The 27,460-nt window shown below is 36.4% G+C and overlaps 1 protein-coding gene across 7 annotated transcripts in view; it reads right to left on the bottom strand.

Annotated features, from left to right (window-relative positions):
- Window positions 1–6,392: 6,392 nt before the first annotated feature.
- The window catches only part of LRRC4C (leucine rich repeat containing 4C), a 424,916-nt gene continuing 403,848 nt past the window's right edge, over window positions 6,393–27,460 (bottom strand). For 6 of the 7 annotated variants that reach the window (XM_060176576.1, XM_060176577.1, XM_060176575.1 and 3 more), the window contains one exon: window positions 6,393–9,928. In XM_060176576.1, the coding sequence (XP_060032559.1) occupies window positions 7,964–9,886 (1,923 nt within the window). In that variant the 5' untranslated portion in view covers window positions 9,887–9,928 and the 3' untranslated portion in view covers window positions 6,393–7,963. Of the gene's footprint in view, window positions 9,929–15,439; window positions 15,634–27,460 lie in introns of those variants that run through there. The other variant, XM_016190753.2, reaches the window with a different exon arrangement.

The raw sequence follows: 27,460 nt of genomic DNA, 5'->3' as shown, positions 1-27,460 counted from the left end.
AATATTGGGGCAGCTTGGAATGTTCCTACTCATGACCACAGAATGTGAGCTCAGATCTACAGGGATAAAGAGGTCACATAGGCTCCTAAACTGAATATGGGCCCCAGGCCAAATCAAATTGATGGGGTTTACAGTCAACAATATTTGTACCCCTTCCCCATAGTAGGGAGCTACTCTCCTCCCTCATCCAGCTTTCTGTCCCTCTTCCAGCCATGACATCCCCTCCCCAGACAATAACTTGGATCCACCTGTATATCAGATTTCAGGCTCAGAGAAAAAAAATAGTATAGCTACAGACCCTTTGAAATATAATAAAAATACGCCTACTAGGCATCTACCAAATGGAGGACCCCCCCCCCCCAAACACTTCATCTGCACTATTCCAGCCTTTAGGTCCATGATTGTTCAACAATTTCATTGGCTTTGTTTGTTAACTCTCTTTTCAGCCACCAGGGTCCAGATGCTAGCATGATGCCAACCAGACTTCCCGGGACAGATGACCCCACCAGTGTGTCCTGGAGCTCTGCTTTCCCAGAGCCTACTAGGGAAAAAGAGAGGCAGGCTGGGAGCATGGATCGACTTGTCAAGGCCCATGTTCAGTGGAGAAGCAATTACAGAAGCGAAACCTTCCACCTTCTGCATCCCACAATGACTAGATCTATACTCCTAGAGGGATAAAGAATAGGAAGGCTATCAGGGAAAAGGATGGGATATGGAGATCTGGTGGTGGGAATTGTGTGGAGTTGTACCCTTCTTATCCTATGGTTTTGCTAATGACTCCTTTTTAAAATAAATAATAACCCTGGGTACTTGTGCATGGCAATATGTGCACTTAACCACGTGTTTTAAGGCCCGGTCCCTTTTCAGGTGTTTTATTCTTTTTTCTCTATTTAATTATTTATGTCATTGAAATATTAGTAGCTCTGAAAATTTTAAAGCATAAATTAATGTATACTCATAGATCATTCTTTCAAGACTCAACATATGAGAAAATAGGTGAGATTACTTCTTAAGCCACACACAAAAAAAGTTTTTATTATTGAATTATTTTATGAATACCTAGTGGTATCTCATTTTCAAGAGTTTGACTTATTTTGAATAGAAAACATGTCTTTTCACTCCTTCATGTGAGTGCATAGTCTGGTCATTAATGTGATTTTAAAATATGTTACAAATCATTCTCATAATTTTAATATAAATAAACTTCATAGGAGTTTGATGATAAAATGGATTGAAACTGCATTTGCCAATAATGTAATTTTATCTCATCAGTATATATCTTCTGATGAATAATCTGTATACATTGTCTTACATCTTTGAGAAGAAAGGTAATTGTATAGTCACAGAATTAGATAGAAATTGATATAGTTTTTGCTTATCATTCTTAATGTTTAAGTTTTACATATTTGTAATTCTATATTCTGCAGCATTTTAAGTATTTCCCAAGAGTTCAGATTGTTCACTTTTTTATGCTTCCTGTTAGTCTGAGATTAAATTAATCATAATGAAACCATCAGATCACTTAGTGGAACTAAATATCAAAATAAAAATAGACACTACCTCTCCCACACCTAAAAGAAATTTTTCCACTTATATGATTCCCAACATTACTAGGGTTGAACTCTAAATTTCAAAATTAAATATTGTATGGCAGTGATAGATTCTGACTTTACAGTTCTGGAAAAATAAGAAAACTTAATAAGAAATGAAAGCCAGGGCCTAAAAAACCTTCCACATATGGTTAAAAACACACACACATGCACAACTGTTAGGACTGTCTTACTTGCAGGAATTGAAAAAAAAAAAAAAAAAACGATGGTAATATGAAGCTACATGATATTTTTTTGTGGTCAAAATTAACTGGATTCATTTTTTAACAGTCCGTTTATGTTAAGAAATATTTTATGGTATTCTGGCGGTAGTGTAGGTAGCGCACTTGGCACAAAGCACAGGGACCAGCAGAAGGATCCGGGTTTGAGCCCTAGGCTCCCCACCTGCAAGGGAGTCGCTTCACAGGCTGTGAAGCAAGTGTGCAGGTGTCTATCTTCCTCTCGCCCTCTCTGTTGCCCCTCCTCTCTCGATTTCTCTCTGTCCTATCCAACAACTACATCAACAACAATGGTGATAAGCACAACAAGGCTAAGGCAAGGAAGGGAACAAAAGGGGAAAAGAAAATAGCCTCCAGGAGCAATGGACTCACAGTGCAGGCACTGAGCCCCAGCAATAACCCAGGAGGCAAAAAAATATAATATAACATAACATAACATAACATAACATAACGTAACGTAACGTAACGTAACGTAACGTAACATAACATAACATAATCAAGAAGTATTTTACAATTAGTTTGTGTGAGGGCTGTTAGAAGGAGTAACAAGTATGTCTCTCATGTTATAAACATATTTTTTTAATAGAACTTGCCCTTGGGACCTGTAAGTCCACTTCAAACTTTGGCATTTGAGAAACTTTACAAGTTTTATTAATGTTAATGGTTTATTAAGGTTTCCATTTGTAATGAGACTGATGATTTCCCTAGTACTACAAATTATTTGGTTTGAAGTTCTATAGTATTTGTCATGGAAAAATATACTATACAATATATCATAATTTCCCCTGTGCATTTCATGTATTTGGTTGATTAAGGCTTTATTTATCTTAGAGAACAGTAAGTTTTGTCAAACTAGCTACTGTGGCTAAAGAGTAATTCTTGAGTATATATTTTTATCCTTTTAATGTGGCACTGAGAGCTGAATGTAAGATTTGAATTTGAGATCCACATTGGACAAATTGAATAAATTCACTAAACTCTGAAGACTATGCTTATAAAAATGGAATTTACAAACTATAAATGGAGAAAATGGCTATCTCCTTCAGTATTTATATTTGGGTCTTAATTTATGGTGTACTATCTTTAATTCTAGGAGGTATTTTTTTTTTCATTATGCCAGATGTATGCCATTTTCTATCCTGATAGAGTGTGAGGAGACAGATTTCACAGCTGGATTCTCTATCCTGTGATTTTTTTAGGAATTCACATTTCTTTGGGGAAGTAAGAAAAAATAGAAGGTGCTTTTATTTTTTAAGACACCTTTTTATATTCATTTTATACAAATTATATTTTTGTGTAGCCATGACATTTCAATTAAGCATAATCTAAAAAATTATAAAATAATAAAAATAAAACCTCATCCCTGAGGCTCCAAAGTCACAGGTTCAATCCCCACACCACCATAAGTCAGAGCTGAGTACTGTCCTGGTAAAAAGAAAAAAAAAAAAAGCATAATCATGTGACTATCGTTTGTAGGATTTTTTTTTAAAGGAAATTTTGACTTTGTACTGATGTATTTTATGAAAAATAGATATGTCTTCCTAGATACATACCTCGTACATTATGTCTGTGATATTTAATGGCATCATTACTTTCAAACCCTTCATACTAGTAAGGTGAAATGCCAAATAAACTATCAAATATATTTCAAATTTTTCATTGCATCAAACCACCATACTATATTCATAAGTACTCAACTGATGCTTCTACTTACCTAAGCATCTCTGAGATTAACCCAAACAGATAAAAGATCCATATTTTTTTCATTTTGATCAATATTTACCTTGGAATATTGAATATCTTGGAGTTATCCACTTCATTTTATTTTAAGTAAATCCTTATCTAAAATGTCTTTTTTCAACTAGCAGAGTGGTGCAGTGGAAGCATGCTGGGCCCATAAAATGTCTTTTTTCATTTTCTTTTTCCCACAAAAATAATCCTTCCATTTCCAAGATATTTCCCAGTGGATTTAAATTCGGAATTCTATGGTGTGAAAATCCCTAATAAATCCCAAATTTTAATTCTCTATTGATAAGGCATAAAAACAATCATCTAGCAACTTTTTTTTTAACAATAAACAAATCTATTGGTGAGTCTATCAAGGTCAAATCACCTAAATCATTCTCAAGGTTTTATTTTAATCCAGATTATTCAAAATATGAAGGGCATGACTAACACTTAATCAGGGCCTCCATTTGTAAGTCAAACCAAATCATTCTCATATATCCAAAGCAAATATATTTGAGTACATTCATAAAGAAAACTTTAAAAAGAATATTCTTTATGAAACATCTTTGATGTTTTCCTGAAAACAAAACAAACATTTATTAAGAATATTTAAGAACTAGGGTTATCATTATTCTTTATATATAAATGGCATATTTTGAAGGCACATGATGATTGACAATTACTGCCACTTAATTTTCTTTACATGGAATGAAAAGGGTAATGAACAAAGAACTGTCTTTTGATGGGCTGGGCAGTTGTTCAGCGGGTTAAGAGCATATATAGCACAAATCGAAAGGACCAGCGTAAGGATCCCAGTTCAAGCCCCGGGCTCCCCACCTGCAAGGGGGGGGGTCACTTTACAATCGGTGAAGGAGGTCTACAGGTGTCTATCTTTCTCTCCCCCTCTCTGTCTTCCCCTCCTCTCTCCATTTCTCTCTGTTCTATCCAACAATGGCATCAATAACAACAATAATAACCACAACATAGATAAAACAACAAGGGCAACAAAAAGGGGGAAAAAATAGTTTCCAGGAGCAGTAGATTCATATTGCAGGCAACAAGTCCCAGCAATAAGCCTGGAAGCAAAAAAAAAAAAAAAAAAAAAAAAAAAAAAAAAGTCTTTTGCTTCAAGGATGCTTTGTTGTTCTTCCCCAGAGCATCACTTTGCACTAAGTTACTTATTATGGTGCTGTGCTAGGTATTGAACTTGGAATCTTTAGTGCCTCAGACACAGAAGATTTGGGTTTTTTGTCTGTTTGTTTTGCATAATCATTATGCTACACCCCAATCCTTACTGGATAATTAAAACACATAAATGGGCTTTAGTTCAGGCCCACTCTGTGATAGTTCTCACTATTGTCACTATTGTTAAGAGCTGACAAAAATCAGGTACAATATGCACAGAAAATTCTGACACTTTTAGTCATGAAACACTAGAATTCATTATGGTCTTATATAAATACCTATATACATATATATGTATATTTATTGAACACTGATTAGCTCTGGTTTATGGTTATGCTGGGGACTGAACCTGGGACTTTTGGTGCTTCAGACATTAAAGTCTTTTTGCATAATCATTATGCTATCTCTCCAGCCCCTAATGTCGCCTAAAGAATATACTTAAAGGATTGCAATCTTCACCACCAAAGCCAACATTTTTTCAAAAGTGTTTCTAATTCTACTGTATAGAATTCTTAATTCTGCACAAAATATTAATTAGGGAACCTCTAACCTCCTATGGGAATGATTTGTAATCTCTAGTTTCTAATCCAACCCTTTTTTTTTAGTTCAAACTCAGTTTTCATTCTCTAGAGTGGAATGTGTGGAACTGCTCAGTATCCCTCACAACCAAGAGAAATTATGTACAGGAACCAATCCCATCAGAATTATAAATGCAAACTGAAAGAAGGAACTGATTCAGAAAAGACAAGTCAGCAAGCACAAACCAAAGACAGGAAAGTGCAGGGTTATTTTCCCTGTCAATTTATGCCTTTTAAAAAAAAATTTTGTACTAGCATTCACTGGCCATTGTAGAAATATTTCTTGTATTTTAGCCATTGCTTTTGTTTGTTTGAGTGGACTCTGTAGCTTGGGGACATATTAAGGATATTGTATACCAAATAGCTTGACCAATCACACACACACACACACACACACACACACACACACACACACACACGTGCGCGTGCGCGCGTTTTCCTTTTGCCAGATCTTTTCAACAGTAAAAGCAAATGTGGATTGTGTTCCTAGAGGTAAAGGAAGAGGAAGAAATAGCTGTTTGAAAATGGAGAAACAAAAAAAGACCCCATGTGATCTCTTTCATTTGTCATTCTGTACTCTCATTTCTCAGAGCTACTTTGCTACTTCACACCCAAAGCTCACAAAAATGTTGGTGTATGGTCCAGCCTACAAATATCAATGTAAAAAAATTACCCTTTAGAAAATTAGAATTTCTCTAGCTTGGATAACCCTTGTATCATCCAACAAGGTAGAAAGCTTCAAGGATCAATAATACAAACCATGTATTTTCATTTTACTTCACACATAAAGATGTTATGTATATACTATATCAAAATATTAAGAGAAAAAGAAAATGTCAATAAATATTAGCTTCCATTTATATTTGAAAGTCAGCAAATAACTAAATTTTCTTCAGTTCCTTAAACCAACATTATTACTTCCTAACTATTGTTCACTGCTCATAAAGGTTACACATACTTCTCTGTACTTCTATTACCTAGATTTGGAAGAAGAAAGGTCTTCCTGAATAACAGAAGAAACTGTGTATCACTGAGGTTAAGATGCTACCAAGTGCATGCTATTTTGAAATTCCAAGATCCTAATTAACCTGACAACAAACTTAAAATTGATTATCAACTATAAACTGTTATTTATTGTGTCTCCCATTTTTTGTTGCCCTTGTCATTATTGTTATTGTTGCCAATGATGTTGTTGTTGTTGGATAGGACAGAGAGAAATCGAGAGAGGAGGGAAAGACAGAAAGAGGGAAAGATAGACACTTGAAGACCTGCTTCACAACTTGTGAAGTGACCCCCCTGCAGGTGGGGAGCCAGAAGCTCGAGCCAGGATCCTTAAGCTGGTCTGTGCGCTTTGCATTATGTGTGTTTAACCCGCTGCACTAACACCCAACCGCCAAAACTGCTATTTCTTAAATTATTTCATATAGGGCATGAGTGTTTCAAGGGCAGAAATAGTTCTTGTCAGTTATGTACTCACAACCTTAAAGTCAGTACTCAATGCATGGGACTTTAATATAATTATTGTTCAATTGAACTGAACTTACTGACACCCAGTACAAAAATAACTTTCCAGCCTAATCAGAATACCTTCACATTCTGTGGGTGTACTTCATGTAGTCAGTAGAATTTTATTTAGGTGACAGCAAGTTAATTAACTTTACTGAAACTTTCTTCCAAGAGGAGTTAAATCTATAGATTCATAACTTTCTTTTTTGAGGAAAGAGTATTCTATAAAGGATGACTCTAATGAGAAGGGGAAAATACCACAGAATCTTTAAATATAGATCCTAAGCCCAGGTCAAATAATAAAACAGGAGCCCATAGAACTTGATGATGTAATTGAAGAATGCTATGCTATTTTCTTTCTTAGAAAGCAGAACTCTAATGACTTTCAAGTTTCTCACATTTTAACCGTACTACAAATGAGTTACATCCAGGTACAGAAAAACCAACAATATTTTATTTATAATCTTATTTTTAGCTTTTGAACTACAAATTCTGGTTCTAGAGATGTTTAAAAGATCATGGATTTTTATCAATGCTCATATGTAAATTAATGTGTTGTTTGCTTACTTCCTTTTCCTCTTTTCTGTAGAATGGTTCTCCTCATAAATACAGAACAGGTCATTACATGAAAAATATAAGATCTTGCATTTTGTTCCTCAGCCTCTCTTAAAAAGCTATTTCTAATATTGCATTCCCCATTGAGCTACTAAATAAGGGCATGAGGGGAAAAAGAAAGAAAAAAATTAAGGAAAGAGAAAGAAAGACAAAATAGACCGATTGATCTCACCACTAGAATTCACCATAAAAATCTCAAAGTGTAACAGAATTCTTACAAAATTTCCTAGACCAGTTCTTTACGGAATTGAGATCTCCTGTGAAAAAATATGGCAATTGGGGAAGGTAGGGACAAGATGTGGGAAAATAGTAAATAAGTGCAGCAAAAAACAGGTTCTGAGGAATACACATAATTTTGTCTGCTTTAGATCACAATAGAATTTTTAATAAATAAATTTCTTTTCTTTTTTGTATTTTGTAAAGACACTTTTTTGAAACAGCAGATTTAGCCCAGTCATTTGTGTCATTTTTAATAAACTGTCTTTTTTTTTGATTGTTTGTTTTCTGTAACTCTGTGAATGTTTTAGATTTGAGTCTCTTGTACATTGTCTTTAGAGTTCATTCGAATCAATAACGGTTCATGCACTGAACTGTGTATTGAATTTATTGTGTTAACTGTTGTTGTGTGGTTGAAGGGAGATTTGTAAGAGTTATAGTGATTTAGATGCTCATGCTCAATAGCAGGCATGGGCAGGTGGCTTTCCATGGGTGTGTCTCCTGTAATCTCATCATCCACATTAATGATTTCAACAGTCCTTGTTGGGGCATGATGATTTTGCCTATGGTGCTGCTTCCTCATCTTATAGAAAATGACCAGCATCACTGCAGCCATGAGTGTGATGGCCACAAAACAGCCAATGATTATTTTGGTTGTCTTCATGACCTCATCGATTCCTGGGATCCCACTGTTGATATCAGTCACTGGGGTGGTGAAAGTTTTTTCTGTTGACCTTGTGCTCTGTGGCATGAGAGAGGTGGTCACGTTGGTGGTCTCCCAGTTGATCACTGGAGTGGGGCCCACATTGTTATCTGTGGTCCTTGCCTCATCCTGAGAAGGTTCCATAGTCTCTACCGTGACAGTTGAAAAATAAGAGAAGGGAGTAGTGGTTGCTGCAGTAACATTCAAGGTGGCTGAAGCAGTGGTATTTCCAACGGAATTACTCACCATACATGTGTACATGCCTGTATCTTGCACAGTTACATTAGTGAAATTCAGCGTGCCATCACTGAGCACAGCTATCCGCACTTTATATGCCCCATGTGTCATGACTGTTCCATTTGGAGTAATCCAAGATACAGAAGTCAGGGATGTGGAGGCCCGGCATTTCAACTCAGCTGCCATGCCTTCAGTGACATTGAGATCAGCTGGGGGCTCTACAATCACAGGAGCATAGCACGTGAAATAATTCTGATCGAGCTCCCCAATGTACCTCCCTTTCAGACTGGGAGGAGTGTTACACCGAGCACAACAAGCTGTGTTGGAGGGGGCCATGTCTTTTATCCACCAGCTGAGCCACAGTATATCACAGTTACAGTTCCAAGGGTTGTGATGCAAGTGTATCCGCTCTAGATGATGCAAGGGTGTGAAGAGATCATGAGGCAGTAATGTTAGATTGTTATGAGCCAGGTTAATCTCCACTAGTGACTGAAGGTTATCAAAGGCATTCCGTTCAATCACTTGAATCTGGGATTGTATCATCCATAGTTTTTGAAGATGCATCAACCCCTGAAAAGAGCCAGGTCTGATAGCAGACAAATGATTCCCAGAAAGATCCAGCTCATCCAGTTTTATGAGTGGTGTGAGGTTAGGAATTTCCCGGAGGTTGCACATGGCAAGGTTCAAATACCTCAGGTTGGACAGACCTTCAAAGGCACCTTCTGAGATGTATGAAAGCCTTTTCAACTCCCCTAAGTCTAGTCGGCGCAAAGAAGGGATTCTGTTAAAAGCATAAGAAGGAATACTTTCTATGGGGTTGTTTCGCAACCAGAGCTCCTTCAGTTTAGACAAATAAACAAAAGCTCCATTGGGGATGGTAGTGAGACGATTGTCAAAGAGCTCCAGAGTGTTGAGGTTCGCCAGACCATTGAAGGCCCCAATTTCAATTGTTCTAATGTGATTCCTACTCAACTGTAAGATTTCCAAGTGCCTCAAGTGCTTGAAGCTGTTCACCTTAATGATCTGGATTTGGTTCTCATGGAGGTTCAATAGCCTTGTGTTGGTGGAGATGCCATCTGGAACCTCACGTAGGTTTTTTCGAACACAGATCACCTTGCTGAACTGGTTGCTGCAGGAACAGACAGAAGGGCAGGTTTGAGCCCGCACAAGACCAGCCACCACTAGAAGTTGAAGAGCCAGCAGCACCACAAGCAGGGGGTCAAATAGGGCCCTGTTAAACCTAGGACCTATCATTATCTGCTGTGGATGTAAGGTCATCTTGTTCAACATTCATAATTTATCTGGTGTTGGTCCTTCTGGAGTTCAAATAGTCTGCAAAACAATAAGAGCAAAAAAAAGGATGTTAAATCTCCTCTATACATTTTTCTAAAGCAGTATCTGTGATACAATGTATTAGTTAATATCATCGTTTTTCAACTCAAGGAAGCAACAAGTGGTTAATGTTTGTTATTGAATGATGTGAATGAGATTACAAGTCCACATTCCACCAGATGTATATAACCCAAGAGAAACAGAAAAAATGAGATGGAAAACTTTAATGCAGTGACCTGAATGTATAAGCACTTGTGAGATGCACTATATTAATTTCAATGTCCATATTAAATTAAAAAATAGCATTTTGAGGTTATACTCAACAAACTACAAGGCCATTTACAAAATTAATTGTATTTGCATTTTTGAGGGTCATTTAAAAAATGCGAGGCAGGCATCTGGACTGCAGACTTTACAAATAATCCTATCCAGAAATGGATAAATACAATTTGTTGGAGCCAGTGGAAAAGAGAACCTATGGAATGCTTTGTAAAACATTGCTAAAAATTTCAATCGGTGACAATAAATAAGAGTAAGTGATCATTAAGTCAAGCATAATACAGTTTTTGACACAATCTCTCATATCTCCATGATAGATGCTTGAAAGATACTCTCTCCCCCAGCCTAAGTCCTTTTCCACCACCATATACCAGTACCACTGGGTCCTCTCATCCAATCCCTACCCTTCTTTCCCAGAGTCCTTTGCTTTGGTGCAGTACACACTCTCAAATTTTACTTTATGTTTTCTCTTGCTGTACTGACTTTAAAATTAATCTCCTTGAGTGAGATCATTTGATTTTCATCCTTCTTTTTCTGCCTTATCTCACTCAATATAACACCTTCACCCTATCTCTATTTAAAATATATAATAGCAAAAACAGTTGTGTCCAGTGGGCAAAAGAGTAGACTGGGATGAGACTTCCTGAGTTCATAATCTGTTTGAACATCAATATACATTTGGGAAAATTAAGTAATCATTTTATGTTTCACTTTCCCCACCTCTAAAAGGAGAATATCACAGTCACTATAAAAACAATTTTGTTGGAATTGTCACATAATACAATTGGGGGGCTCCCTGATTATCCTCTCCATGCTGCTCTGCACAAGAAGAATCCCTACAGAACCATCAGCCATGGGGTGATGGAGGTGGATCTCTTGCTGGCTCTGGAGGACAGGCAGCTCCTTGAACTGCAATGTCACAGACAGGAAAGACCCACCTACCACTTCCCAGAGGAAAGGCCAGAACCAGTCCCACCCCCAGCCCTCTTCCCTGTCACTCCCTTGGCTAAACCCAGACCTCCTTTTTCCCAGCACCCCAAGAACCCCAACTCCTAGCTTGGAGGGGAGGAGGTCTTGAAAATGTCTTTTTTCACACCCTTTTCAAGGGGACCAGAAATTCATACTTCCAATTTCCACTCTTAAAGCCCCCTGCCTAAAAAAATCCTCAGGTATACCCAACTGCCTCCTTGCTTGGGACCTACTCACTTTTAATTTATTCTTTAAATTAATTTATTGTTCTTTAAGGGGTCCACCTGCTTGGCCCCAGTGTCTGTTGTCTCAGTAGTCTCCTGCCCCCCACCAGGCCACCCTGTGCCTCTGTGGGGCATCACTGTGTAATGGTAAATGAAAAAAAAGTCACTCCCTAATTTTTTGGTAATATAAAATAGACATTTAGTACTTACTGAGAAAGTTATTGAACACTCAGTTTCTACTTCTTATATGAGTGTGTTCATATAAGAATTAGTTTGCTTGGTCAGAAATATGCTATGCAGAGTAAAACATGTAAATTTGATAAACTTCTGCTAAGTACAGAGTATGAATTTCTTCATTTTTATCTCCCAGGATTTAAATTTTATATATATATATATATATATATATATATATATATATATATATATATATATATATATATTGAGAGAGAGGAGGTGAAAGAGAGAGAACTGAAGTATCATCCTGACATATGTGGTGATTCTAGGAACTGAACTCAGGACCTTAGGTATGGCAGTCAAGTATGTTACCTACAGGAATCTCCAGGGATGCCAGGCTGTTTTCTACTTAATGCTTTCTTAAAGGTCTTTTATGATATTTTGATTAAAGAGACTTCCTATAAATGTGTCAGAGTAACGATTTATAAATTATATCTGGTTCAAAGATAATTTACTACCTACAGTAAATAATATTTGGTACATGCACTGAATTAAGTATCAACAAAAGGTTTCCTACTTTAAAATCTAAATTATGTTACTTTACATCAAAAGCCATGCTTCAACATCTCTTTCACAAGATATTTTTATCACATCAAAAGGAAATCAATTTAAAGGTATGCACTATCCATTAAGATGTCAACAGACAGCATTTACTTATAAATGGATCTGTGTGGGTATTGAATTAAATTAATAGTTTTGGTGTTGTCCCAGCAGGTATCCTGATTTTTGTCAAGAGGCCTTTCTTTTTCCCCTATCCACTACTCAGCACAAGGAAACATGGAAATAACTACGTGAAGGACAATAGTTAATAGGGCACATCTTTAGCACATTTATAACAAATTTTCCTAAACACTGAGAAGCAAAATATTTTACCCTGCACTCAGCCTGGGCAGTGAGACATTCAAACCATACTTTATTGCCTATATTGACATGACTTGTTTCTTCAATTGTCTCTATTTTCTTGTGGAATTTTCCAACCAAAATAAACATATTTTATATTATTTACATGAACTTGCTCAGAGGTGCATCAACTCTTTCATGGAAAACATTAATGGAGGTTGACTGGGGGGGGAGGGTAGAGAGTGTAATAGTTATGCAAATATACTCTCATGCCTAAGGCTCCAAAGTCCCAGGTTCAATCCCTCACACCACCATAAACTAGAGCGATAAATGCTCTATGAAAGAAAGAGAGAAGAGAGAAAGAAAGAATGAAAGAAAGAAAAGAAAAAAGAAGGAAGGAAGGTAAGAAAGGAAGGAAGAAAGGAAAGAAAGAAAGAAAGAAAGAAAGAAAGAAAAGAAAGAAAGAAAGAAAGAAAGAAAAGAAAAAAGAAGGAAGGAAGGAAGGTAAGAAAGGAAGGAAGAAAGGAAAGAAAGAAAGAAAGAAAGAAAGAAAGAAAGAAAGAAAGAAAGAAAGAAAGAAGGAGTCGGGCAGTAGCACAATGAGTTACACACACATGGCACCAACAGGCATAAGAATCCTGATTCGAGCCCCCAGCTCCCCACCTGTAGGGGAGTCGCTTCACAGGCAGTGAAGCAGGTCTGCAGGTGTCTTATCTTTCTCTCCCCCCTCTCTGTCTTCCCCTCCTCTCTCTATTTCTCTCTGTCCTATCCAACAATGATGACATCAATAACAACAACAATAACTACAACAGCAATAAAACAACAAGGGCAACAAAAGGGAAAATAAATAAATACAAAAAAAAATTAAAAAGAAAGAAAGAAAGAAAGAAAGAAAGAAAGAAAGAAAGAAAGAAAGAAAGAAAGAAAGAAAAACAATAATGGGAGGGGGATCTGTTTTCTAATATTCTTTGACTCTTTCATCACACCTTACTTTTACCAATCTCTGATTACAATATCATAACACTTATTCAATCCTATCACCTTCTCACATTGAAAAATCATCCTAAAGTTAAATTTCCAATTCTCACTGAACTCTAGCCTAGTCAACACTCCACTGACAGACACTACCAGGTCTTTAGGAATTGGTGACCTTTCATAATATAATAATCTTAGCTCTCTCTTTATGTCTGGTATCAGTGACACTTGCCGGAGTTTGCTTTTTATGACACTAAGGATGAGTTACTCATTTAAAGTATAATAAATGTTGATCTCTCTTTCCTTCTCTGTACAATTGTTGGCTACTCAAACCATACACCCTTAATTGCTCCCAAGAAGTTTTTGTTCAGAAAAATCTACTCCACCCTAAAAGTGATATTTACATAAATTGCTTTGTGAGTTGAGGAAATAGCATAATGGTTATGCAAAAAGACTTTCATATTTGAGCTACCAAGGATCCCAGGCTCAATCCCCAGCACCACTATAAGCCAAAGCTAGAAGTGTTTTGATAAAAAAAGAAAGACAAATAAATAAATAAGTAAATAAATAAATAACAGCTTGGGAGATGCTGGCTCAGTGATAAGTAAATAGAGCTAAGATAAAGCTAAAAACTAGGATTTTTCTATGAAAGTTCTGACAATAAGTATTTAAACTTTGTAGGACTTATTTCACTTGTTGTAGTGACTCAGTCCTGCCAATATATTGGAATCTAGCTACAAACAAAAGGTAAATGATTGAATTCAGTCATGATCCATTAACAATTCATTATAAGCACTGAAAGTTGAATAACATATTTTTTCACATTTCAAAATACCATTAAATTTTTTCTCAACTATTTAGAAATCCAAAAACATTTTTAGTTCACAGGACATAAAACAATGGTGGGTGCTGGGTTAACTAGTGATCTTTAGCTTGCTGAGCTCTTGTTTAAACACATATTAGATTACTTCCTGCTAGAATAGTTAACAACTAGGCATGTGACCAATGGCCTAGACCCAATTTAGCCAATGAGTTGTGAGGATAAATCAGTTGAGAGGGATCTTGAGAAATGTTTCCTTGCTCGAATAAAAAGAACATCATAAAAAAGAAGTCTTTTGAGAGTCGGGCTGTAGCGCAGCGGGTTAAGTGCAGGTGGTGCAAAGCACAAGGGCCAGCAGAAAGATCCCAGTTTGAGCCCCTGGCCCACCTGTAGGGGAGTCGCTTCACAGGAAGTGAAGCAGGTCTACAAGTGTCTATCTTTCTCTCCCTATCTCTGTCTTCCCCCTCCTCTCTCCATTTCTCTCTGTCCTATCCAACAACAAGGACAACAATAATAACTACAACAATAAAACAAAAAGGGCAACAAAAGGGAATAAATAAATAAAATAAATTGAAAAAAAGAAGTCATTTTTTTTCCAGTCTGTTTCTGGATATTGTTTTGAGTATAGGATATTTAAAGTTGCTGCAGCCATCTTGTGGCCAAGACAGGAGGCAGCCTTAGGACAAAGGAAGGAAAACTGGAAAGAGGGGGAAAAGGTAAATATTCTTGATAGTTATAACAAGCTGTTGAATCGATGGATTCTGAAATTGTTTTTATTTTATTATCATGCAAAATAAACATTTGTTTGCAATATGATTTTATGCTTACTTACTAAACCAAGCCTGGTATTTTTATTTTATTTTTTTTCTCCCACACTTCCCTTTTTGCTCTTTTTCTCACTCTCATTATTCTGCCTCTTCTGAAACAGTAACAAAGAAAAAATTCCTTCTACATCCAGATGTAAAGACAAAATTGTATTTATTTAGCATAATGCAGCTGAGACCTACCAAAACTATGGCAGCACAATTGTTGATAAAAAAAGGTGAGGCTCATTGTCAATGTGTTATGAAGGCTGTTTACTGTTGTAATATCTGTAGCTATCAGTTTACATTTTGAAACATACTAAAATAACAGGAAAAAGAAACAACCTCATTATTCAAGGTAGCTCACCTTTCCAAATGAAATTTACTTCAGAAATGGTTTCATTTATCATTTAATCTTGTCCCATTTGGGAGCCAATTTTACAAATCAGTTGAGTTTTTTTTTTTTTTTTTCCACTTCATTTGCAGGAATATGCGGTTCTACTGATTTTAAGAGCAAAGAAAACTTTTGGAAATATGCCCGGGGCTGACCCTATAGGCAAATGTAATGAAAATGATATGAGATTTAAATGGCTATAGCCCAGAAAGTCAAACTCTTATGTCAACAAGAAACATTTTAGCTAAACACAGGAAGCATGCAATGTTTCTAGAAAATGTTATGACTTTAAGGAATATATATTTAAGAAGAAAAATATCTGGGTCTACCATTTGAAGATTTATATGTATTATAATCAAAGACATATACTTTCAGTGTTCAGAGGTGATAGAACTATGATATAGTGAAATGAGAAGAAGTTAATAAAAAGAGCTATATATTAAAAAAAGAAAAGCAAGGAGAAATAATATGATCAACATGCTGTTATATTCCAGAGAGCATAATTAGTAATATCAAAAGATTAATTGGCTCAGACAGCTTAGTACTTTACAATCTAGTAATTACAAAAAAATAATAGCAAATGTACTTAAAAATTCCAGGTAGGTACCAATGTTACCTCAAATGACTAAAAGCTTTAAATGCCACAAAGCGTTACCAGAAACCAATATAGACACAGATAATCAAGAATGTTTTATAAAAAGTTAGAATTTAGGGAGTCGGGCTGTAGCGCAGCGGGTTAAGCGCAGGTGGCGCAAAGCACAAGGACCGGCATAAGGATCCCGGTTCGAACCCCGGCTCCCCACCTGCAGGGGAGTCGCTTCACAGGCGGTGAAGCAGGTCTGCAGGTGTCTATCTTTCTCTCCTCCTCTCTGTCTTCCCCTCCTCTCTCCATTTCTCTCTGTCCTATCCAACAACGACAACAATAATAACTACAACAATAATACAACAAGGGCAAGAAAAGGGAATAAATAAATAAAAAAAATATAAAAAAATAAAAATAAATTATTTTTTAAAAGTTAGAATTTGAAGTGGGTATTTAAGGAAATAAAAGTTTGCTGGGAGACAAGATGGTAGGTGGTATTACTCAGAAGGAGGGATGCAAAAATAACAAGAAAATTGATTTATGGCAGGAGAAGTAGGATTTTGCTAAGCTGACCCAATTGTAAGAAGATTTAGGATTTGCTTCAATAATGAAATTATATACTTCTCAGCATGAAATTCCATGATGAAAGCATTGTTTGGGGGCCGGGTAGTGGCACACCTGGCTGAGTGCACATCACAATGCACAAGGCCCTGTGTTCAAGCCCCCAGTCCCCAGCTGCAGGGGAAAGCTTCCCAAGTGGTAAAACAGGGATGCGGGTGTCTCTGTATCTCTCCTCTCTCTCTCCCCCTTCTCTCTCAATATTTGGCTATCTCTATCCAATAATTAAAAATAATGTGAAAATTTAAAAAAAGAAAGCATTGTTTTAGGAAGTTTCTGTCCATGTGTATAAAAGAAAACGGAGAGAGAAGTGGTGAAAAGAAAGGTCAAATGACTTTAATAATTGACATCCCTATCATTACTTTAGAACTAAATAGAACTGAATTTCAATCTGATCGACTACTGAAACACAGATAGGTTCAATTTAATCACCCCTTGCTGAAGTCCTGTAGAGCATGAAAAATTAGCTATTGCATGTAGTCACATTAAAAAAATATCACTGCACACTGGATTAGCTGGGCATTATTTTTGAAAAATTTTGATGTTCAAGTTAGGAAATGTTGCCTATCTCCACCTTAAAAATTGCACACACAGGACAACTAGATACAAATTCAGTTTTGGTTCCTTGACAGCACACTGTACTTTCCAACTTGGAACCATTCTGAGGCATAAAAAGATCTCCCAATCTATTTTGACAAAATGTAGTGGGACAAAGTCAGATTGAGAGTAAAATGAAGCAGTGTGGAGGTTGGATTAGTATTACAGACTCCTTGCTTTTTGGAAAACTACCTTTCACTGAACTGAATGATGAAAACACTAGTAGACACTGAGCATTTAATATCATAGCATATATTGAAGTTAAATTCCCAAACTTGCCCATGAACCTCCAAAAATGTTACTACATAGCTACTTGCTCAAGGAAAAAGTATAAGGGTTTTTCTTGACTTTTATTTCCATCCAGAACAGCATTCTTTGTCTGGTGATACTACTAGAATACCACTGATACCACCATCTGGTTTCCTTCACTGTCCCTATTTAAACTAAGTCATATTCACAGCTAACATCATCTATTGAATAGTCTTCTAATTTCTCAACTCTCATAGCTTACTCCTGTGGTCAGTTCTTCATGTAGAACTAGGTATAGACATTTTAAGACTTCACATTTCCCATGGAAATGTTCTTGACTGATCTATACTGTATTAGAACAAAATGCAAACTGTTATGTCTCCCAACATATATGAAGGTTCATTGGGAAAAAAAATCTGAGTTTTTGAGGAAGACTGTCAATGTTGTTAAAGGACAATTTTAAGGAAAACTTAAAAGATAGGAAAGGTTGACAGATGTCAGGTAATATGAACCTTCACATTATAGTTCCATGTGCTATTCGAAATCTTCATGGATGATGATTCTGGTAATCCATGAATCCTTTAAATGTGACCTTCTCCAAAAATGTGTAAGTACCTATCCCTGACATAATAACATCATAATATTTAATGTTTGTCATAGTCCTTATTATTTGATATCTTCCTACTCAGTGGTATATTTGTTACTGCCTGTGTCATCTTAGTGGGATGTTAAGTTCTATTAAGTAGAGCTCAGTTCCTATTATTTAGTGGTATTCATCTAGAAAAGTACAGCAACAAACTTATATGAATAAATGGATTTATGTTATGTCCAAATAGACAAAAGACTTTTCAAGTTATAGTTAAAACTCTAAGTTGACTGCACACTCACCTATGTGCAATTAATCCTTAACCTCTAGAAGAGTACAATTTTCATAGTGGAATTTTCACCAATTTCTAAAAAAACCTGAAAATAAGTTCAGTTTTCCTTATTTTCAGAGAAACCCTCTCTAGGAAGAAAAGCTGGAAAGAACAAAGCATTTTAAAGGCATTTTAGTATCTCTTTGCTCTCATTAATTTTTATTTTGGCAGAGTGAGAAGGGGTTGGAGTGGGAAGTGTCCCTATTTCCCTTTACCTGTTCATAAATAGCTAGGTACTATTATAGACCTATCTTAACTTTAGCCAAACAATGCCCTCTGCTGTATGTGCCTAAAATAACATGATTGCCTTGAAAATTCTCTTTTTTTATTGTATGTAAATACCTGAAATGAAACAATACATGCAAAAAAACATAACCACATACACATTGGTTTATAGCAGTCTTTAACATATGGGTACAACCTCTCATCTCCCCTTGATTGGTGTCTAGGAGACACATGGAGACTTCAGTGTCCATTCTGTCCCCTCCCTCCTTCCCAGAGTCTATTACTTTGGTGCAATATGCCACACCCAGTCCAGGTTCTCTGTTCTTAAGTTTTATCTCTAATGAGATCATTTGGTATTGGCCTTTTTCTTTCTGGTTTGTCTCATTCAACATGATGCCTTCAAGTTCTGACCATGCTATTGCAATAGTGTAGCCTTGAAAATTCTTATATAGGGCAAACATACATTTTTTTTCATGATTTACTTCTTCACGTTGTGCCTACATGTACAACAACATTAGGAAGGGCTGACTTAGTTCAGTGATTGCTCCACTGATTCTTATCATCCAAACAAGAAAACAAGAATGTTCCCACATTATACGTCAAGTTGCCTTTTGATTCTACTCCTTTTATTATTTTCTCTCTTCATTGACATTTGTCGTACTGCAGATTGAATCTGGAGTCTCATGCATACAAGTCCTGCACTCTACCTGATGAGTCACTTCCATAGCTGCTTTAAAAAAAGTATTTTTATTTATTATTGGATAGAGACAGAGAGAAATTGAGAGGGGAGAGATAGGGAGAGAGACAGAGAGATACCTACAGCCCAGCATCACCACCACTCATGAAGCTTCCCCCTGCAGGTGGGGAACAGGGGCTTGAACCTGGGTCCTTGTGAACTTTGATGTGTGCATTTATCCAGGTATGCCACCTCCTGGACCCTGCCATAGCTGCTTTAAACTCCCTTTTAAGAGCTGCTTGATCATTACATCTCTGGTTGTGAGCTCATTTGACGTATTAGTAAATGCTCAGATAGAAAAAAAAATCTCCTAACTCTTTTATCACTAGCCAAAGGAACATGGTGCACAGACAAGATAGTGGGATAGGTGTTGTCAGTAAAAAGTCAAATAAGCTAATTATTAGAAAGCCAGAGCAAGAAGTCTAGCCAAAGACCTAGTTCAGCTAAAAATAAAATGAATTTGCTTTTCCTGCTTATTTACTCTCAAGTGATGCAAGAGAGTAAACATTCTTGGCATGAAGTTTCTGGATGATTACGAATCCCTTTGATCATATTCACTTTGAGGCTATTTATGAAGAGATGAAATATAGATGAGTGACTTATTTCTCAAGTTAGATGGTGGTACTGGGAATATTCAGGGACGTGCTTGTGTTTTGTGAGAGCTGATGTAGTCTTGATTTCCTGAAATGCATTGTAGAAGGAAAAAAAAAAGCTTAAAACCTCAAAATATATATATAATTGCTTACTATTTCACTCTTCATTAAATGAAATCTGATATCAATTATCATGATTGTGCCTATTTACCATAATGCTTGCCTTAACATTTGTACTAATATCTTATGTTTGGAGCACAATGAATGCAAGAAAACTTTGCTTTCTCCTAAACTCTGTGCCTTCTTCTTTTGGAGGTTCAGGAATCAAAAGATTTGTATATGCTAGTCCCTATTTCCTAAATTGCCTTTTTCTTTAAAGAAATCCTTAAAGTCACTAGTGTAACTGACAGTGATCCCGCCTATCATAGTTCAAGAAATCATAGTCCTCCAGTTGTGTTTCCATACATACAGAATAAAGGCTAACTCATTTATTGTAGCACAGACTCACTGGATGCCAGTAACACCCCCAGTTGTGACAATCCATAGCAAATTCAGTCTCCTGGAAATTGCTCTTAGTGTAATACCTAAGAGACAGCATGTTTCTGTGCCATACTGCTTTTCCAATCTTACTTCCAATGTTCTCCATAAGTGCATATGCTATCTAGGTTGTAGTCTGCTTCTGATTCTAGAACTACATTATCTGTTTTTCCTCATTGGATTGTTTCTTATTTTTCCTCATGACTGGGAATGTCCTATATCCTGAATTTTCTTCAAAATTATAGGTGACTTTTAAGCCAATTATGGAATAACCAATATGACTAGACTTTCTTTAGCTTTGCTGTCCAGTTTTAGTAGATCCTTACTTGAACTGCCTATAATGTCCAATCCACAGCACTTCACAAATCAAACCAAAGAGTCAAAATGCTTGGGAGTACAGTTTATCTATTTATGCTTGGTTATTTTAAAGACTGGAGCATGGAGGTAGCTAGATATCCAGTAAATGTGTTGAACTGCATTACTAATGATTTTGTATCTTACAACTTACTAGTTCAAGGGCAAGTTGATAAATATATTTTACAATAATAGATAAAGGTTCATTGTTAAGATCCAAATATAAACAAAAATTAGGTGCATAATTTAGTATACATGGTTGATAGAGGGCTTAGTAATTGCTGTTTGTTCATCACACACAAAAAATTATGCAAACTAGATTGTGAATATTACCAAAAAACAATATATAAATTTTAGGCTGACCTGACTGAAAACAACAGATTAGTGTAAAAAACTATCCATAGCAGTCTGAAGTTGTATTCCAAATATCAAACCCAGAGACCTTGGCACACTGTATACAGGAAATAAAGTAAGAGGACAAATAAAACAACAGAAATAACAAGAAATAGAAGTACTCAAGGACAGATTGTTAGAGATGATTAATTATTCATGTAACTAACTCTTTGGGATTGGTTGTAGGGACAGTACAGGAACAGAATAGAGGCATTTTTTCAAACTCAGATATAAAATGTATGGTATCCAATTATTAAGACAACTAGAAGTTGGACACTTTTTTTTAAAGTAGTTTTTTTTTAATTTATTATTTATTTATTTATTCCCTTTTGTTGCCCTTGTTGTTTTATTGTTGTAGTTATTGTTGTTGTTGTTGTTGTTGTTGGATAGAACAGAGAGAAATGGAGAGGAGGGGGAAGACAGAGAGAGGGAGAGAAAGATAGACACCTGCAGACCTGCTTCACTGCCTGTGAAGCGACTCCCCTGCAGGTGGGGAGCCGGGGCTTGAACCGGGATCCTTACACCGGTCCTTGTGCTTTGCGCCACCTGCGCTTAACCTGCTGCGCTACAGCCCGACTCCCAGAAGTTGGACACTTTGATTTATACTGTCTCCAAATGTGAGGACACATAAGTTAATATTTAAAGAATGTTTTATAACTTTGTTTGGTTATGACAATGTTATGAGTGCTTTCTGTTGTTTTTATTGTTATTGTTATTTGTCTAGACCTGGTGACAGCTGAAATTCATTTATGAGAATGATTGATGTATTAGACTATTACAATCTAATGCTAAGACAATTTGACTCATACAATTAAGTCTTCTTAGTTTGATGTCTCATCTACCATCTTTGGTTAATTATGGTTTACTTTTTCATGAAAAGATATACATGGGTTTCTAAGACATTCATAAATGGATTTCAAACAATTTTTATCCCTCTTGAATTGATAAGAAATATTTGTATAAATGTATTTTTCCCTCACCATTCCTAGGACGTCACTGCTCTGGGTTGACTTTTTCATATAGAAAGAGAGAAAGAGACAGAGGGAAAGTATTGAAGTCATCATCCCTCAGTGTGATGGGGGACAAGCCTTGTATCTTGAGCACAGCTAAGCATACACCCTCCCAAGTGTCCAATTACAGGCCCATGACATATATGTATTATGACAGGAAGACAATTAAGAGGTTTTCTCATTAATTTCTCAAAGATAATTATGACTAAAAAATGCTTAATTTCTTTCTACACACACACACAATGTCAAATACTAGTGCACTTCAATGATCTGTTTGAGATGGAGCTATAGCTTACATAACAAATTGCCATTATGCTCTCTAAGCCCATTCCTTGTGGGTTTAGTAAGTGCAACTACAACTTTCTAACGAACAAGTGAAATCAAATTTTTAAAGTAAAAAAAAAAAAAAAGATTAAAGATGAGAGTCAGGTCTTAAGTATTTCCTTCAAGAGAAATATTATAGTCAAGGCTCTAAGAAAATCCTCTATCCATCTGGGTTCTTTTAAAATTGGATGAATCATTTAAAGAAAACATTAGACACGTTCACAAAGGAAAATAGTTTAATTTTAATAAGAGGTGCACATGGAGGGAGTACTATTAACCAAGGAAGTGAGGGGAGATTTATACTGGAAACTATGGCTCCAGGGAATCCAAGGAAAGGGAGGGGAATGGGAAGCACTTGAGGGGTACAGGAAATCTTAATTAGATAAAAAAGAGATGGCTGTTAAAGTTAATATAACCTAGATAAAAGGAGAATGGCTTAATTTGAGGCTTCCTGAAACTGCACATTCAGTTTCAAATAACTTGCATTCCAGAGAGTTACTTCTAAAGACTCGTGCCCATGTTTGTATAGCACATGCACAATCTTTCTTGGTAACAGTAATTCTTTTTATTTTTTTATTTTTAGAGAAACAGAAACCTTTTAAAGAATCATTTATTTATTTATTTATGAGAAAATAAGAGAGAAAGAACCAGACATCACTCTGGTACATGTGCGGCTAGGGATTGAACTCAGGAACCTTCTGCTTGAGAATCCAATACTTCATTCACTGCACCACCTCCTGGACCATGACAGTAATTCTTGACACACATTGTACTAGTACTCAGGTGACAATTTGCCAGTGCATGTCATTTTTTTTCTTTGTTCTTATATTAGTGATTTAAGATTGATTTACAAAATTATGTGCTAACAGGGATATAATTCTGTATGTTACTTCTTTATGAAGTTTGTATCGGATGGTTTGGTGGAGGGTGAAGTATACTAACAGCTGTTTGAAATGAATAAAGTCAATACAAATAAAAAAAGACTGATCAACTTAATTATATTTAACCAATGAATAGAAAATAAATGTTATCTGTACTACAGTCTTTTACCACTCCACATATACTAATGATCACTTTTGCTTTTTCACACATACAGATAGACTAATATTTATATATTTTCCTCATCGGGTTAATGACAGGGCAAGTGACTAATGGGTCTTTTAAAAAGCCAATGAGTTATCTGAAACATGAGTTCTTGGCAAGGCAGAGAAGACTTTGATTTCAGAAAGTTAGTAATTTAATTAATGATACTGCTTCCTCTTGATTCATTTGGATTGAGGGCTGGCTGGGAGGAGTTGATAGCCATTAACCCCCCCACTGCTCATTAATCCTCAGAAAACATCCCTTGCCAAGGTCATCATTACCATACAGAATGAAAACAAAGGCACCCAAAATCAGAAGGATTTTTGTAATGAGCACTGTGATTTAAATTGCCATCAAAAGAACCCAAGGAGAATAAATAACACATATAGAGAGTTATTTAGATTGGGAAGCCATGTTCCCAACAAGTTAGGGGCCAGCTGGTGGTGTACCTGGTTGAGTGCTCATGGACCTGGATTCCCATCCCCAGCCCCCACCTGCAGGGGGGGAAACTTCACAAGTGTTGAAGCAATGCTGCAAGTGCCTCTCTTTATCTCTCCCTCTCTATCTCTTCTCTTAATTTCTGTGTCTATCTAAATAAATAATTAAAATTTAAGGGGGCCTGGTGCTGGCACACTCAGTTAAGCTCACTTAAACAAGTTAAAGATCTAGGTTTGAGCCCCCGCTCTCCACCTGCAGGAAGGACTTTTTGTAAGCAGGGAAAGGGTCTGCAGGTGTTTATCTTTCTCTTTCCATCTCTATCTCCCCTTCTCAATTTCTCTCTGTCCTGTCAAATAAAAATAAAGGTAGGGAAAAAATGAAAAAAAAAAAAAAAAAGGCCATCAGGAGCTGTGGAATCATAGTGCTGGCAATAAACCCCAGCAATAACCCTGGTGGCAATAAAAACAAAAATGTAACAATCATACAATAAATAATTTGTTTTAACAATGATACAAAGTGATTTCCTATAGAGCAATCATCAAAGCTCTCTCCCGCTCTCTCTTTCTCTCTCTCTCTTTCTCCTCTCCCACTCCCTACCAATCCCATGCAAGCAGTCATTAAAGATGGGACTCGGGGGGCTGGGTGGTAGTGCAGCAGTTTAAGTCCACATGGCACAAAGCACATGACCAGGGTAAGGATTGAGGCTCAAGCCCCTGGCTCCCCACCTGCAGGGGGGTTGCTTCACAGGTGGTGAAGCAGGTTTGCAGATGTCTTATCTTTTCTCTCCCTCTGTCTTCCCCTCCTCTCTTGACATCTCTCTGTCTCATCCAACAACAACAGCAATAATAACAATAATGGCAACAAAAAATGGAAAAAAATGACCTCCAGGAGCAGTGGATTCTTGGTGCAGGCACAGAGCCCCAGCAATAATCCTGGAGGCAAAAAAAAAAAAGATGGGACTCATTTATGGGAAAGTGAATCTCTACAGTAATTTTAGCTATAATATTAAATAGTTTTACATCTGTTTACAAAAAATGTATGAGCTTTATCTACAAGGAAACATCTTTCATTCAATAAGTTCTCATTACAATTCATTTTAAAGACTGCATTGATTGGAGCCGGGCAGTAGTGCAGCCTGGTTAAGCGCATATGGCAGAAAGGGCACAGACCTGCATCAGGATCCAGGTTTGAGCCCCCAGCTTCCCACCTGCATGAGGTTTGCTTCACAGGCTATGAAGCAGGTCTGCAGGTGTCTGTCTTTCTCTCCCCCTTCTCTGTCTTCTCCTCCTGTCTCGATTTCTGTCTGTCCTGTCCAACAATGACAGCAATAATAATAATAACAATGACGAAAAGCAACAGGGGCAACAAAAGGGAAAAATATTGTGTTAACTATTAAAAAATAAAAAAGACAACATTGAGACAAGCTAGCATACAGAATCATAGACCTAATAAAAGTGCTACCATGAATGAGCTGGTAATGTGATGATGTAGGTCTGGTTATCAAATGATGATATGTCGTCTGGTTATCAAAGGAAACCATAGTGATCAACTAAGCTATGTGGACATGGCATTTACGAGGGTATGTAAACTAAGATAACCAAAAGGTACATCATGCCAAAAGAGAGAGAAAGAAAGAAAAAAACAGCTACTTTCTTATTTCATTAATATTTGTGAGTTTGTACAAAGCATCTTTGAAGCTATGTTTCAAATCAAGAATCTCACAGTTAAGGAAGATTCTAAGTGAGTAGTTAAGGAATAGCAATACAGAAGAGAGTTCTAGAGAAGAATGCACAGCATAGTCCAGGACACACTTGTAAAAGAGAGACGTAAGACATCTTTTTGGGGGGAAGGGCATATGGTAGGTGGGAAATCTGTATCTCTGAACATGAGCATAGGATAGAAAGTGGCGATAAGTTGAATTTTATGTGAAAAGTATATTTAAAAAAAATCACTGGCATAATGTAGGTTAAGTAAAATAACAGCAGGTTGTGAAAAATAATAAAAATACTTTAGATTATCTATTAAATAATGGAATGGGTTCTATAGACATGAGTTTTTTTTTATTTTTCCTTTGTTTGGAAGGGTATGCAATGAACAGAGTATATAAGGAAAATAAAATCTGGAAAAATTTAAAGTATGGATGGGGAAGGGTACACTGTGAAATATGAAGTTTTACTAGGAAAATGTATCTGTAATCAGTCTGAAACAATAACGATCCCAATTAGTCTCTGCTCTCTTAACAAAACTATAAATTAACATCATGATTTAACTTCTCTGCTATTGAATCCTTCCTGAGACTCCTTTTGTACTTCACAAACTCTTTTGCTTCCATCCCTATCACTGGTTGCCCTGAATATGTGTATTTTGGAATCTAAAACATCATTATAAGTCTTATAAACCTAGTTCTTGTTCCCAATTGAAGTTTATTGCCTTCCAGTTTGCAGCATGACTTAAAGAGTTTAAAATTTAGCAAAATACACACAAAAGAAAAGTGCTGATAAGAACGCTTTCTTTAATTGAGTCTGTGTTTATGAGATCTGAGCAAGGGGAGGAAACAGAGTAGACTCTTTCTGTGATTTCCAGGCAACGTCATTTAATCAGAGTGCAGATAACAGGGATGGCCTTCTAATTGGAACTGGAGCTGGTTTCAAGTAACCTCAACACTGTTAACATTGCATAATGAGGAATCCTTGGTGATAACATGTCAGATAATGGAAATGACTGTAATCAGGGATACTTTGTTTCCCCCTAATGACCACAAAAACGGGAATTATATGGCAAATGTGGACATTTGGAAATTGGATTCTTATTTATTTGCTTAAGGCAGTTCTCATTTTGCCGGGTGCCATATAAACATGGGTCATACATATTGGAACTAAGTCATTTTTTTTTTGCACACTTAAAAAATATAACAGATTTGTTCTGTAACCATGGAACTTTTAAAATGAGGATTCAGCTACAATATGTACAAGCTTCAGTTAACACGGTACTGTGCAAATGAAGAACTTCTTGTATTTTCTGTTATTCAGTTCATTTGTCTACTATGCATCACTCCCAAAATACACAATGGAGGCTTCAGGGGTGTTCAAGAATACACAAATAAAACAATCACAATTGGATGAGAGTAGGGAAGGATCCTGGGAGAGGGTTCAGTAGTAGAATTTTATATTTTCACCTGCTGCACTACATGGGAACACCACAACAGCACCAAGTACGGAAATAGGTGGAGCTCCATGAACAGTATGCAGCACTTTGGTGTCTCTGTCTTAAATTATAAAATAAAAATTTGGTTGTAGATGTTGCTCAGTGGTTTCTCACATACAGAAGGCCCTACTTT

Source organism: Erinaceus europaeus, chromosome 17, assembly GCF_950295315.1.
Source record: "Erinaceus europaeus chromosome 17, mEriEur2.1, whole genome shotgun sequence".
Lineage (NCBI taxonomy): Eukaryota > Metazoa > Chordata > Mammalia > Eulipotyphla > Erinaceidae > Erinaceus > Erinaceus europaeus.
Note: the sequence above shows the minus strand (reverse complement) of the source record. Positions and strands in the feature narration are given on the sequence as shown.